Here is a 16138-nt window from a genome sequence, read left to right on the forward strand (position 1 = left end):
CTGGATCCCTCTGTGAGGGTGGGTGTGTATGTCTGTGTTTTCTGTGGATGTCTCTGAGAGGGTGTGTGTGTGTATGTATGTCTGTGTTTTCTGTGGATGTCTCTGTGAGGGTGTGTGTTTTCTGTGGGTGTCTCTGTGAGGGTGTGTGTATGTTTTTTGTGTGTTTTCTGTGGCTGTCTCAGCGAGGGTGTATGTATGTATGTCTTTTTGCGTTTTATGTGGTTGTCTCTCTGTGTGTGTATGTCTTTCTGTGTTTTCTGTGGGTGTCTGTGTGTGTGTGTGTGTGTATGTCTTTGTGTGTTTTCTGAGGCTGTCTCTGTCTGTGTTTTCTTGGGTGTATGTGCAAGTTTGAGTTTGTGTGTGTGTGTGTGTGTGTGTCCATTGTCATCCTTTTTAGGACATTTTGACCTTACTACTGATTATTCACATCTTTCTACAGACTTTGAGACTAATGAGACCTTTACGGAAGTCACCAATCCACCATTTAACCTTTAAATTATTGTTTAGGCAGTTCAGGGCCCTTCCTTTCAGCCACGGAAGACTGTTGTCATCATTTAGTTGGCATCTTCCTTTACAAAAAGATAATCAGAACTCCATATTTTGTTTTCTAAATCTCCTTTTTTTTACAAAACTGTAGTCTACCTCATTACTTGTCAGGTCAATGTAATCAAGTGCTGAGTGTCTGTTTGGGTGTCTGTGTCTGAGTGTGTTTTTGTGTTTCTTTGCATGTCTGCTAGAGTGTCTATATGTGAATCATTATGTGTGAGTGTGTGTGTGTGTGTGTTTGTATGTTACTACCTTTACAACATTTCCAAGTTTAAATAGACACTTAAGAATAAAGTGCATATACGTTTTAGTCACTTGGTCAAAAATTGCACATGTCAAAGGGGGGGGGGGGGGGGCCCTGATCAATGGTTATGTCAGGGGCCCCACAATTTCTATTGGCGGCCCTGGAAGTACTACTGGTGCACTGTATAAGCTCGATCACTGTGGTGTCTAGCAACCAGTAAAAAGGACACTTGCGTGTGTTGATATAACTTTTCTTGGCGCATGCGCTCTGCAATTCTTTTGACACTTGTGTATGGATGAGCAGGACCAAGCTAAACAGAGGACACTTTTTAAAATAACCATATACTTCTTTGAAGAACTTGGTTATAAAACTATTTATGTAGCACAATTGTTTCAGAAATGTGCCAGTTAGTTTATTTTGGATTTTGTTGTTACGGTTTAATATCCGTTTAAAACAATGCTGCAATCTATACTCACAGTTCTGATTTAAATAACGTTTGTAACATATGTAGGAAATGAAGGGGATAATGAATTAATCACACTCACAATAGTTACTAAACCATTTGGTTGCCTAGAATATCCCACAACAGTAATCTAACTCCTGCTTGTCCTAAGACATATGGACAATCAAGGATTCAAATCACAGCTGTAAACCACAGTAGTGGATTAATCCCTTGATTATCTGGAAAACACAAAGTAATAAACGGTCGCTGTAGTTCAATTCCAGGTTTGCTTCTAGTTAAGGGTATTTTTTAAAAATAAAAGTTAATAAAATATCACTACTGAGCCACATCTCGCTCCTCTAATGCAGACATTTTCAGCCTTTTGCACTCAGTCGGCTAGATTACGAGTTTTGCGTTATGAGGGGTGCGGTACTAACTTGCACGTTATTATCACCGCTCACTTTCCTACAGCGCTGGTATTACAGGTTTTTATAAACCCGGCGTTAACAGGCAAGAAGTGAGCGTAAAGCAAAATTGTGCTCCATACCGCACTCCAATACCAGCGCTGCTTAAGTCAGCGGTTAGCTGGTTGTACGTGCTCGTGCACGATTTCCCCATAGACATCAATGGGGAGAGACGGCTGAGAAAAAGTCTAACACCCGCAATAAAGCAGCGTAAAGCTCAGTAACGCAGCCCCATTGATTCCTATGGGGAAACACATTTTATGTTTACACCTAACACCCTAACATGAACCCCAAGTCTAAACATCCCTAATCTTACACTTATTAACCCCTAATCTGCCGCCCCGACATCGTCGACACCTACATTATATTTATTAACCCCTAATCTGCCGCTCCGGACATCGCTGTCACTATAATAAACATATTAACCCCTAAACCGCCGCAATCCGCCTCGCAAACACTAGTTAAATATTATTAACCCCTAATCTGCCACCCCTAATATCGCTGCAACCTACCTACATTTATTAACCCCTAATCTGCCGCCCCGAACGTCGCCACCACTATACTAAATTTATTAACCCCTAAATCTAAGTCTAACCCCCCCTAACTTAAATATAATTAAATTAAATCTAAATCAAACCTACTATTAATAACTAAATAATTTCTATTTAAAACTAAATACTGTATATACTGTACTAATAGTTACATTGTATCTATCTTAGGGTTTATTTTTATTTTACAGGCAAGTTTGTATTTATTTTAACTAGGTAGAATAGTTACTAAATAGTTATTAACTATTTAATAACTACCTAGCTAAAATAAATACATACAGATTTACCTGTAAACTAAAACCTAAGTTACACCAACACCTAACACTACACTACAATTAAATAAATTACCTAAATTACAAAAAAAACAAACACTAAATTACACAAAATAAAAAACAAATTACAAGATATCTAAACTAAATTACACCTAATCTAATAGCCCTATCAAAATAAAAAAAACCTAGCCTAACCTAAACTACCAATAGCCCTTACAAGGGCCTTTTGTGGGGCATTGCTCCAAAGTAATCAGCTCTTTTACCTGAAAAAAAATACAAACAACCCACCCAACAGTAAAACACACCACCCACACAACCAAACCCCCAAAATAAAACCCTAACTAAAAAACCTAAGCTCCCCATTGACCTGAAAAGGGCATTTGGATGGGCATTGCCCTTAAAAGGGCATTTAGCTCTATTGCAGCCCAAAGCCCTAACCTAAAAATAAAACCCACCCAATAAACCCTTAAAAAAAAACTAACACTAACCCCTGAAGATCCACTTACAGTTTTGAAGATCCGACATCCATCCTCAACGAAGCCGGGAGAAGTCCTCATCAAAGCAGCAAGAAGTCCTCAACGAAGCCAGGAGAAGTGGTCCTCCAGACGGGCAGAAGTCTTCATCCAGACGGCATCTTCTATCTTCATCCTTCCGGTGCAGAGCGGATCCATCTTCAAGACATCCGACGTGGAGCATCCTCTTCTATCCGACAACTAACGATGAATGAAGGTTCCTTTATATGACGTCATCCAAAATGGCGTCCCTTAGATTCGGATTGGCTGATAGAATTCTATCAGCTAATCGGAATTAAAGTTGAAAAAAATCCTATTGGCTGATGCAATCTCATAACGCAAGACTCGTAATCTAGCCGATTGTATTTAGACTTGGATTTCTCTAATACATCAACTATATTAAAATCACAAATTACAGGAGTTTCCATCTATGCGTTTTATTGGGCGAAGATGAGGCTCTAAAAATGTCTCTCTCCCCCTAATAAAAACCTCCCTGTACTTAGTGGGGCAGATGATCTGTATCCCTCAGAGACATCACACACGTGCACTCACCTATACTGATATTGTCACTGATTTCCTGCTTCACAGCTTCCTGCTGACTCTTTAGATACAGATCATATGTTTGTTCAGCATTATGTGTAACTTCAGTCTTAACATCACCTGCATAGATAATATAACAATTGTTAAAGTTTAGCTTTTTAGCACTGCACAAGGAAATTATAATATATGTCAATTAGATACATCACTCACATACACTCACCTGTGCCCTGTGTCCCTCAGACACATCACAAAAGTACACTAACCTGTGCCATGCGTTCCTCAGAAATGTCACACACCTACACTCACCTCAGGGATTCGCAATTTATATTGCCCGGGACACGCAGTACCGGGCAGGTGGATTTTCCCCCACATTTAGCCCTGCTGCGGGCTAGCAGTGCACTGGACCCGGTGTTGAATAAAAAAATTGTTCACCCATGGCAAGATGTTTCTCCTGCACCTCGGCAACATCCGGAGCTCCACCTCCCCCCCAGCTAGTCCCACTCTCCTGCCTCCTCATAAATATTCCTTCTGTAAAGCAGGAAGCGTATGAAAAGCTGCACAGGAGAAGCAAAAGAAGCTGTGGAGATAGTCCAGAGGCGGGGGAGAGGCTGTTAATCATACACGAGCATGGAGACCCTGCTTTGCAGAGGGAATATGAATATTTATGAGGAGAGTGGGAGTAGCTGCAGTAGCTAGTCACAGACAGAGTTAACCAAAAACGTAAATGTCTTGGACTGCAGTCTCACTGAAACAGAGGCGGGCACTGGGCGTGTGCGGAGGTTGCCAAGGGGACCGTTAGTAATGGCGGGCAGGGAGCACTCGTTGTTGCAATGTCAACTTTTTTTTTACATTTTACGGAACCTTACATAATTAGAGTAGACTTACAACTTTCTGATAATCTATGAAGTGTTTCTATAAAAACACACTAAGATCTCCACTAGCTGGCATAGCATTTGAATGTGGATAGACTGGGCCCCCGAAACGAAGCAAAAATGTTTCTTGAAAAAAATATCTAATACGAGTATATTGCAAAAATGTTTCTTGAAAAAAATATCTAATACGAGTATATTGCAAAAATGTTTCTATTCTATACTGAAATGCACTTACTCAAGCTCAAATGGTTAGAATATCAAGTCTTTTAGGAACAGTGAATTACTACGTGAATAAGGTGATGTTTATCATCTATACCACACTTTGCTTTTTTTAACTTTGGAGCCTTGGTATTTTATTTGTGTTTCACCTGCCTCTGAAATGTTATCAGGGTCAAACAGCGGTTTTAGCCATGAAATACAAATTAGGATTATGTGTTAAAATAAACTGTTAAATGTTTTTAGATGTATTTGTGTACTGTATTGTTATTGTAGGTAAACATTTTTTCTATTTAACCATCAAGTAGAATTTATGTGCAACTAGATAATGGAAAGAGAATCACTCAACATTTATTTCCCAAAAATTATGATAGTCTTGTAAATGAGATTCCTGGAAAGCCGTGTTTATTATAAGTTTGTTATACGACAATGTTTAGTTGAAAATGTGCTCATAATTTCCTGACCGTTTGGGACCAAGGCTATTTTTACATTTCTGCGGTGTTTGTGTTTAGCTGTAATTTTCCTCTTATTCGTTTACTGTACCCACACATATTATATACCGTTTTCTCGCCATTAAATGGACTTTATAAAGATACCATTATTTTCATTATATCTTATAATTTACTATAATTTTTTTATTTTATAAAATATGAGGAAAAAATTGAAAAAAGCACACTTTTTCTAACTTTGACCCCCAAAATCTGTTACACATCTACAACCACCAAAAAACACCCATGCTAAATAGTTTCTAAATTTTGTCCTGAGTTTAGAAATACCCAATGTTTACATATTCTTTGCTTTTTTTGCAAGTTATAGGGCAATAAATACAAGTAGCACTTTGCTATTTCCAAACCACTATCTTTTCAAAATTAGCGATAGTTACATTGTAACACTGATATCTGTCAGGAATCCCTGAATATCCCTTGACATGTATATGTATATGTATATATATATATATATATATATATATATATATATATATATATATATATATATACATACATATATATATTTTTAGTAGACAACCCAAAGTATTAAGCTAGGCCCAGTTTGGTATATTTCATGCCACCATTTCACCGCCAAATGCGATCAAATAAAGAAAATCGGTCACTTTTTCTCAAACTTTAGGTTTTTCACTGAAATTATTTACAAATAGCTTGTGCAATTATGGCACAAATGTTTGTAAATGCTTCTCTGGGATCCCCTTTGTTCAGAAGTAGCAGACTTATATGGCTTTTGCATTGCTTTTTGGTAATTAGAAGGCCACTAAATGCTGCTGCGCACCACATGTGTATTATGACCAGCAGTAAAGGGGTTAATTAGGGAGCTTGTAGGGTTAGTTTTAGCTTTAGTGTAGTAGGCAACCCAAAGTATTGATCTAGGCCCATTTTGGTATATTTCATGCCACCATTTCACGGCCAAATGCGATCAAATAAAAAAAAAAAATCGTAATTTTTTTTTCTAAATTTTACGTTTCTCACTGAAATCATTTACAAACAGCTTGTGCAATTATGGCACAAATGGTTGTAAAAGCTTCTCTCTGATCCCCTTTATTCAGAAATAGCAGACATATATGGCTTTGGCGTTGCTTTTTGGTAATTAGAAGGCTGCTAAATGCTGCTGCGCACCACACTTGTATTATGCCCAGCAGTGAAGGAGTTAATTTAGGTAGCTTGTAGGTTAATTTTAGCTTTAGTGTAGAGATCAGCCTCCCACCTGACACCTCCCACCCCCTGAACCCTCCCTGACCCCCCTCAAACAGCTCTCTTCCCTCCCCCACCTCACACTTGTCACCAACATCTTAAGTACTGGCAGAAAGTCTGCCAGTACTAAAAGAAAAAGCATTTTTTTCTTCTTCAATTGATTCTGCAGTGTTGGATTTCCTCTCACCACCTAAGAATAAACATGTCCAAGACCGAACTACTTCTAATTCCCCCCTCTAACTCTACTCCAGTTTCTAATTTTTCTATCACTGCTAACGGCACCACTATCTCCCCATCACCATAAGTCTGCTGCCTCGGAGTCACCATTGGCTCAAATCTGTCCTTTATTGCCCACATCCAATTGCTCTCTTCATCCTGCCACAACCACCTACGCAATATCTGCAAAATTTGTATGTTTCTAAATGCTGAAAGTACTAAACAGCTTATCCACTCCCTGGTAATTTCCCGACTTGACTACTGTAACAACTTACTAACTGGCCTCCCTCTCTCCCCTCCAATCCATCCTAAATGCATCTGCCAGGCTAATCCACCTCTCTCGACGCTCTGTTTCTGCTGCACCTCTCTGTGAGTTCCTTCACTGGCTCCCCATTCACAGCAGAATTAAATTCAAAATTCTCACCCTGGCCTACAAAGCCCTCATCAATGCTGCCCAACCCTACCTGTCCTCACTGATCAACAAATATACTCCTGCCCGCCCCCTAAGATCCAACAATGACCTGCTTCCTGCGTCCTCTACCATCACCTCCTCTCATGCTAGACTACAGGACTTCTCTTGTGTGGCACCAACCCTCTGGAACGCACTTCCTCCAGCTGTCAGACTTGCCCCTAACCTCTCCTTCTTTAAACGTTCCCTAAAGACGTTTCTGTTCAGGGTAGCTTATCACCCGACTTATTAACAAACTAACTTCACTTAACTAACAGTTGCCCTCTATCTCCTCACTAATATCATTCTCATCTTTGCAGTCCCCACCTCCTGTATCCCATCCTCCTTCCAATCTAGATTGTAAGTTCCCACGGGAATAGGGCCCTCAATTCCCCCTGTATTTGTCTGTAAAATTTTGTCTTTTATCGTATTGTTTCTCCATTGTACCGTTATCCTTGTACCCATGGGCAGCGCTGCGGAATCTGTTGGCGCTTTATAAATAAAGAATATAAATAAATATATATATATATATATATATATATATATATATATATATATATATAACATTTTCAAAATTGTTATACTTAATATTGACTTTTTTTCATTAAAAACTTTTCTTATACAACAGGATTAAAAAAAATAAAAAAAATGTATTATATATATATATATATATATATATATATATATTCTATGATATAAAAGGCCAAGTGTGTTTGTCCGAAGCTGTCATGCGCAGTAGAGACAGCACAAGGACAAACACACCTGGCCTTACCTGTCATGCTGTTGCGGCGAACGTGGGTGTGGCCGGGTGGGCGTGGTCGGACTGGAGCATGGGCGTGGTCGGGGCATGGCCGGGCGCGGTCGACGCGAGAGAGGGGAGAGAAATAGAAAGAGAGGGGGAGAGACAAAAAGAGATAGGAAAGAGGTAGAGAGAGGGGGAAGAGCAGAAGAGAGGGGAAAGTGCAGAAGAGAGGGGGGAGAGAGAGCAAAATAGAGGGGAAAGAGCAATAGAGAGGGGGGAGAGAGCGAAAAAGAGAGTGGGGAGAGAGCAATAGAGAGGGGGAGAGAGAGAACAAAAGAGAGGGATGGAGAGAGAGCGCAAAAGAGAAGGGGGAGAGAGAGCGCAAAAGAGAGGGGGGAGAGAGCGCAAAAGAGAGGGGGGAGAGAGCGCAAAAGAGAGGGGGGAGAGAGCGCAAAAGAGAGGGGGGAGAGAGCGCAAAAGAGAGGGGGTAGAGAGCGCAAAAGAGAGGGGGGAGAGAACGCAAAAAAAAAGGGGGGAGAGAACGCAAAAAAAAGGGGGGAGAGAACGCAAAAAAAGGGGGGAGAGACGCAAAAAAAAAGGGGGGAGGGAGCGCAAAAAAGAGGGGAGGAGAGAGAGCGCAAAAGAGAGGGGGGAGAGAGAGAGCGCAAAAGAGAGGGGGGAGAGAGAGAGCGCAAAAGAGAGGGGGGAGAGAGAGAGCGCAAAAGAGAGGGGGGAGAGAGAGCGCAAAAGAGAGGGGGGACAGCTGTACTGCAAAAAGAGAGGGGGGAGAGAGAGCGCAAAAGAGAGGGGGGAGAGAGAGCGCAAAAGAGGGGGGGGAGAGAGAAAGCGCAAAAGAGAGGGGAGAGAGTGCAAAAGAGAGGGGGAGAGAGAGAAAGAGAGCGCAAAAGAGAGGGGAGAGAGAGAGCACAAAAGAGAGGAGAGAGAGAGAGAGAGCACAAAAGAGAGGGGGAGAGAAAGCCTGCAAAAGAGGGGGGGAGAGAGAGCAAAAGAGAGAGAGAGCAAAAGAGAGAGAGAGCAAAAGAGAGATAACACAAAAGAGAGGGGGGAGAGAGAGTGTGTAAAAGAGAGGGGGGAGAGAGAGAGGGCAAAGAGAGGTAGAGCGAGAGAGAGAGCAAAATAGAGGGGGGGAGAGAGAGCAAAAGAGAGGGGGGAGAGAGACAGCAAAAGAGAGGGGGGAGAGAGAGAGAGAGAGCAAAAGAGAGGAGGGAGAGAGAGAGAGAGCAAAAGAGAGGAGGGAGAGAGAGAGAGCAAAAGAGAAGGGGAGAGAGTGCAAAAGAGAGGGGGAGAGAGTGCAAAAGAGAGGGGGAGAGAGCGCAAAAGAGAAGGGGGAGAGAGAGAGCAAAAGAGAGGGAGGAAAGAGAGAGCAAAAGAGAGAGCAAGGGTGGGACAGCTGTACTGCAAAAAATGTGTGAACGGGCTTTAGGACTAATATATATATATATATATAGTTTTAGATAAGATAAGCACTCACTGGACTTCAGCCGTCTGTGTTATAAACAATTTTATTTGTGACGTTTCGGGACAAAAAAACAGTCCCTTCCTCTGACAAACAACAATACAACATGACAAACTTATAAAGGTGAATAAAACCCTCCCCTGTGTTCAGAACCAATCAGTGCAATCTGCGTGTTAGGACTGGAGAAACAAGTCTCCTGATAGGCTAAAGATCAAAAGTCAAACAAGATGATAGGATAAAAAATGTGTCAAACAAAGTGTCTATTCCTATGAGCATCTAAAAGTGAAAAAAGTGTATGCAAATGTGTTTAAAAACAACGTCCAAGGTCAGCAAATGATTATTAACCTTATAGAGACATCCATGGGTGTAAATCATAATATAGAGTGGGGCTCGTGTGGCATAAATCTACACAACAAGAATAGCCAATAGCGTTAGTCAACACAAAATGCTTGGCTAGGTCAGCCAATCAACCAATCCGTCTAACCAGTGGTCAGATGAATCACAGCTCATCCAGCCACACCTTCAAATCTGTCCGTGACTCGCAGTGTCACTCTGTCAAACACATTCCTATTAATCAGATCCCATTTATCATATTAGAAAAATGTCTACATGGGACTCATATGTGTCACAACTGTGTTCAGACTGATCACAACCCAAGAGAAAGACCCGATCACGGATATGTTGATAATAAGTAGACGGCAATCTAAAACCATCATACCTAAAATAGTAACAGCATAACAATGCCGTATTCCCACATCAAGTCAACTCTAATGCACCTCAACACAGAGCGTAAATTGCCGCTGTCTTATCTGATCATAAATCAGTGCCCGACAATTATATTCATTGCTCCGCGCGTCTCTAACCAATAGTATGTCAGTGTGGAACCACACACCACTAAACCACCAATCCTATGCTTTGTTGTCTTAATATTGGAGTCATGCGTCTCCAGCCAATTGCATATCAGTGTGGAGCCACACACCCCTGAAGCACCAATCCTATGCTCTGCTGTCTAAGCATTGAAATCGCCATGTACGTTCATGTATTAGTAAATACTGTGAATCCCACAAACAGCGCTATCACGCTGTGTAGGTAAATAGAAACCCGCTAAGAGTGACCCATAGTAAGCAAAAAAACTATATACACAAGGAGCCTACCAAATTTCAAAATAAATTCACAAACAAAAAATGCTCCTAATATTTATATGTCACCTTGTCCGCATTAGAAACCCCATCAGAGCCACTCATAAGCTGGAGAGTGTAAATATAAGCGTGCAAAAATATCAGCAAAGACTATCAGTCTGAATAACAACTGTATATTGTAACCTGATAACACAATTTGTGAATGTGACAGAATCGCAATAGGTGCACCCCATACATAATAGTGTGTAATGTGGCAACAAGTCATTATCAAAGTCTAAACCAACTACTTTAACCTAAGCATACAAAATTCACATTTAATCCTAAAGAGTGACTTATATGACCACAACAACGTGTGTCTATGTGGATCCTAATATAATCCAGTCACCTAAAAACCCCCATGATGCCCTCTCACAACAAAATGACAAATAAACATGAATAGAAAAATCATCCAATATATGGATGGATAGCTCCAATAGTGCCTAGACCAAAACCAAGATCCTGGACATCCTAGGGACAATAGAAATGGTGCCGGCATTGAATCATGCTGTGTACAGATATATGCCCCCACAGCCAAATACTCTATTGGCACCAACATGGTTTTTGCTGGCCACGGAACGTTGTAGACCAAGTTAAAAACAATAAGTTCCTATGTTAAAAATACCCACTGATGAGATCATTGTCATAAGAGGAAAATAGTGGCAGTATAAGGAATAGTAACCATAGTAACAAATCAACTAATATACGACAATAAGTGCATACTATAAGTATAGCTATAAGGAAAAAACAGGAAAAAGTAGGTCCTATCAGATTCGTGGATCCTCATTGGTATATATGGATCAATAGACTCATTATTATCGATGGATTAATGAGCTCTCATTTATACATAGCATTGCCATCCTGTATGGACGTTGAGACCCCTTGGTTGTAAAGTCCCCAATTCAAAGATCCATCTAGCTTCTTTTCTTAGGAGGATTGTCGCCCTGTCACCTCCTCTGTTCAACTTCGGAACATGGTCAATTATCCGAAATCTCATGTCCGTCACTGTGTGTCCGGCTTCTAAGAAGTGACGAGCCACCGGTTGGTCTGATTTCCCGTTATTGATGGCCGATCTGATGCTGTGCCGGTGGTTTGCCATCCTGGTTCTGGCATTGTCTGTCGTCTTACCGGTGTAATATTTGCCACATGGACAATTCAAGAGATATACAATATACGTGGTGGTACAGGTCACCACATGTTTAATTTTGTATTTCTTCCTGCGTTCTGGGTGTTGAAAGTATGTCCCAGTGATCATCGCATTACAGGTGACACACCCTAAGCATCTGTAGCACCCCGGTTTTTTACTGAGCCACGTTGATTGTGTGGTATCTGTTATGTCCGTCTTCATCAGAAGATCTCTAAGACTCCGGCCTCTTCTGTAGCCAATCCGTGGCGACTTCCATCTCAAAAAGGGTAAATTATGGTCAGCCTCCAATAATTTCCACTCTTCTTTCACGGTTTGAGTAATCAGGTTCTTGTCAGGTGTGTAGGTGGTTACAAACGTCATTTGTTGTGACTTAGACTTTTCCACAGAGTTAATTCTTAAAGGCATAGTAGCCAGTGTGCGCATTTCAGTAAGCACCTTTTGACTATACCCCCTTTCTCTGAATCTTTGCGTCATTTCTTCAAGTTGAGTTAGGCACTTCTCATCTTCTGTGTGGTTTCTTATTACTCGCTGATATTGTGCTTTTGGAATGTTTTTAATTAGACTGGGTTGGTGGCAACTGCAGGCATGTAGGATTGAATTTCGATCGGTTGTCTTCCTATATAAGGTGGTTCCCAATTTAGTGCCATTCTTGAAGACCCTAACGTCCACGACATCACTGTTAGTAGTATAGCTGAACCTGATTGTGCTGTCGATCTCATTGAGAGTCTGAATCCATGTGTTCAGTGTATCTGGACCATCTTGCCATATCAAAAACAAGTCATCAATATATCGACAGTAATATTCTATTTCTGGTTTTTCAAATATCTTCAATGTATTGACTTCATAATCAGCCATGAAGAGATTAGCTAGTGATGGGGCCACATTGGACCCCATCGCAGTGCCAGAGGTTTGCAGATAATAGATCTTGTCAAATCGAAAATAATTTTCAGAGAGGCATATGTCCAAAAGTTTAATCAATACCTCCTCAGAGGGGCCAATATATGGTACTCGTCTTAAACATTTGGCCACAGCTGCTATACCCGATGTGTGTGGTATAACCGTGTACAAACTTGAAACGTCAAGTGTGGCCAAAATGTCAGTTGGTTTCATGTCTGTGATCCGTAATAAATGTGACATAAAGTCTGTGGAGTCACGTATATACGATTTCTGTTGCTTCACCCACGGTTGTAGAAAGGAGTCCACATATTCTGCCAGTGGTTGAGCAGAGAACCCCTGGCAGACACAATCGGCCTACCAGGGGGATTTTTGATGTCCTTATGAACCTTGGGGAGTGTGTATAGTATAGGAACCACTGGAAAGTCCCGTTTCAGAAAACTGTAGTGGTTCTGGGTAATCTGACCCTCAGTTAACCATTGCTGTAGGCTAGCATCAATTCTCTTTTTGAGTAGTATTGTAGGATCACTGGGAAGAGGCTGATATGTATTTGTATCAGATAGTTGTCTTAAGATTTCTGCCTTGTAATCCATAGTGTTCATGACTACTATACCCCCGCCTTTATCGGCGGGGTGTATGACGATGGAAGAGTCATTCTGTAGTGAATCATTGGCAAGTCTTTCCTCTTTAGTCAAATTGTCGGACCAACGTTGCCCCGATCTTTTAGGTATCTGTTCCACTAAAAAAATAGTGACAGTCTGGATGGTAGCATTATTAGAATGTGGATCAAATCGCCCTTTTGGTTTGAATCTATCTATATCTTCATCGTTTCCAGTACCAAAGTATTCCTTTAATCTGAGATTTCTCCCAAATTTTTGAATATCTATAAATAGATCAAAATCATCTTTCTTGGTAGCTGGTATAAATGATAGTCCTTTGTTTAGCAGACTCATCTCCGCCTCATTGAGAGTACGATTGCTAATGTTAAACACGTTTGTTTTTACAACTGTGTCGGAGGGCGGCGGGCAATGCCCCCCCTCCTCGTGTGCGGCCTCTGCCTCGACCTAAAAAACGATTTCCAGAGCTGGGTGGTAATGATGTAACCGTATTTTTGGAGTTGTCCCACTGTTGGTAACCACGGCTTCCTCTGGAGCGTGTTGTAACCCCACTTGAGGATCCTTCAGTGGCTCCCTGGTCAATATCAGGATCAGAACTATCCCCAGAGCGAGAATCAACCGCCATCATGTTCTTTTTAGTAAATCTTCTTTCACAACGAGGCCGAAATGCCTGTTGTTACGGTTGCCTCCAGGCTGGCTGGAAGTTGGACCGTAGAAAAGGATGCTCCTAGCGCTCCCCAAAGGAGCAGCAGCACCGTAGTCACTCTAACTGCTGCGTAGCCACCATAAGTAACGCAGACTCTATGAACCACCGCTGCTGGGCTGGTATCTCGCCGTCTGCTCTGCGCCCTGGACCTACGACCAGACTCCAGTAGGTGAACCTCTTCCTTCTGTAGCAATCCCCGTAGCTAAAGGAGTATGAAAAGCATAGCAATCCCTGTAGTGATTATAGCTGAAGCTGTCCCCTACAAACATGAGTCAAAGCTGCAAGTTAGAGGGACAGAAATAGGTCTGATGTGCTGGAGCACACAGCCTGCTTTTTATTGAGGTTACATGCAAACAGGACACTCTCAGGGGGAGGCATAAAATCCCCCATCACACATTTGATATTAGATAGAGAGACACTCCCTTTGACAGGCCACAACATTACTTCAGCAGATAACATTTTACACACAATAAAACAATGCAGTCCACCTTATCACTACTAGAAGTCTGATTAGACAATGGGAATGTTTTATCACTAAACTTAATTAGAGCTGATCCCAGCAAACTTGTATTCAGAATGCTTCTTGAAGCTGAACAAAGTTATCTCTGTAGTTCTGACTGAAGGGTCTGTCACATAGCACTTAATGGCACACAATGAAACTGAACCAAGTGGGAGAAAGCCAGGGACAAGTCATTTCACAGGTCTGGGGACATAGTCTTAAAGGGGCATTGTTCACCAAAGTCACAATATGTCCCCAGACGGTTCTTAAAGGGCCATACACACCCAATAAAAGTTAATATGTTTTCAGGGGCACAATCTTCCAGGGGCCATAGTCATGTGGAAGGAGGCTGGCAAATAGGCTTTTCCAAAATCCAGGGAAGCAGGGCAATTTTCCATTTAAAGGGCCAGTTACAAATAGCAGTTTGTAACACCCGTCTATCCTCCGGTGCCATCATCCATCTGTAGATACTTTTATAGGAGTAGTCTTGATTGACCGTCTGTAGTTTCCTGTTCTTAAAGGCTATCAGTTCTTGTTTATAGGTTTTTAATTGGATATCCAGTTTACTTATCCAATCTGTGTTGGTATCAACTCTTAAAATAGGTAGTTTCTCTGTTTCGTATATAGTGATTTCCGTCTTAACGTCTTTCAGAAGCCGACCAACCTCCCTTATTACTAGAAGCATAAGGTCAAAGGAGCACTTGTTAAGAATTTTGCACCAATTAATGCAAAATTCAGTGTTTGATCGTCCGATAGTGGGCACATTCCTAATCCTGAACCCCCTAGGGATCATGCGTCGTTTATGATAATCAGATAGGTATGTGCCATGTAGGTTCAGGTCAACCTCTCTCTGTTTTAATTTAATTAAGGTGTTGTATACTGACTGGTACGATTCCTCCACTTGTTGTTCCTCTATGGAACCAAAACGGATATTTTCAGCATCTTCATCTGTAAAGGTGAAAATGTCCTCGTGTTTATCTTCTAAAGTGATGGTGGGCACATCACTGATAGCAGATTCTGTGGAAGTCATCTTGACTATAAATATAAGGGGAAGGAATTCCAAAACAGCCCCTGTGTGGGTGCACTGCACAAAATGCATTTCCAAAATTTTTGTTGTAGGTGTGTGCACTCTCACTATCTTTCGCCAACCGCCAGGGTGCTATAGAGATATTTCAATAGTTTTAGATAAGATAAGCACTCACTGGACTTCAGCCGTCTGTGTTATAAACAATTTTATTTGTGACGTTTCGGGACAAAAAAACAGTCCCTTCCTCTGACAAACAACAATACAACATGACAAACTTATAAAGGTGAATAAAACCCTCCCCTGTGTTCAGAACCAATCAGTGCAATCTGCGTGTTAGGACTGGAGAAACAAGTCTCCTGATAGGCTAAAGATCAAAAGTCAAACAAGATGATAGGATAAAAAATGTTTCAAACAAAGTGTCTATTCCTATGAGCATCTAAAAGTGAAAAAAGTGTATGCAAATGTGTTTAAAAACAACGTCCAAGGTCAGCAAATGATTATTAACCTTATAGAGACATCCATGGGTGTAAATCATAATATAGAGTGGGGCTTGTGTGGCATAAATCTACACAACAAGAATAGCCAATAGCGTTAGTCAACACAAAATGCTTGGCTAGCTCAGCCAATCAACCAATCCGTCTAACCAGTGGTCAGATGAGTCACAGCTCATCCAGCCCCACCTTCAAATCTGTCCGTGACTCGCAGTGTCACTCTGTCAAACACATTCCTATTAATCAGATCCCATTTATCATATTAGAAAAATGTCTACATGGGACTCATATGTGTCACAACTGTGTTCAGACTGATCACAACCCAAGAGAAAGACCCGAT

The 16138-nt window shown here is 41.3% G+C and overlaps 1 protein-coding gene across 5 annotated transcripts in view; it reads right to left on the reverse strand.

Moving 5' to 3' along the window:
• The window catches only part of LOC128657337 (zinc finger protein with KRAB and SCAN domains 3), a 105781-nt gene that overhangs the window by 31744 nt on the left and 57899 nt on the right, over nt 1-16138 (reverse strand). For all 5 annotated transcript variants that reach the window (XM_053711645.1, XM_053711649.1, XM_053711648.1 and 2 more), the window contains one exon: nt 3581-3688. In XM_053711645.1, coding sequence (XP_053567620.1) covers nt 3581-3688 — 108 coding nt within the window. The remainder of the gene's footprint in view (nt 1-3580; nt 3689-16138) is intronic.

This window comes from Bombina bombina, chromosome 4 (assembly GCF_027579735.1).
Source record: "Bombina bombina isolate aBomBom1 chromosome 4, aBomBom1.pri, whole genome shotgun sequence".
Classification (NCBI taxonomy): Eukaryota; Metazoa; Chordata; class Amphibia; order Anura; family Bombinatoridae; genus Bombina; species Bombina bombina.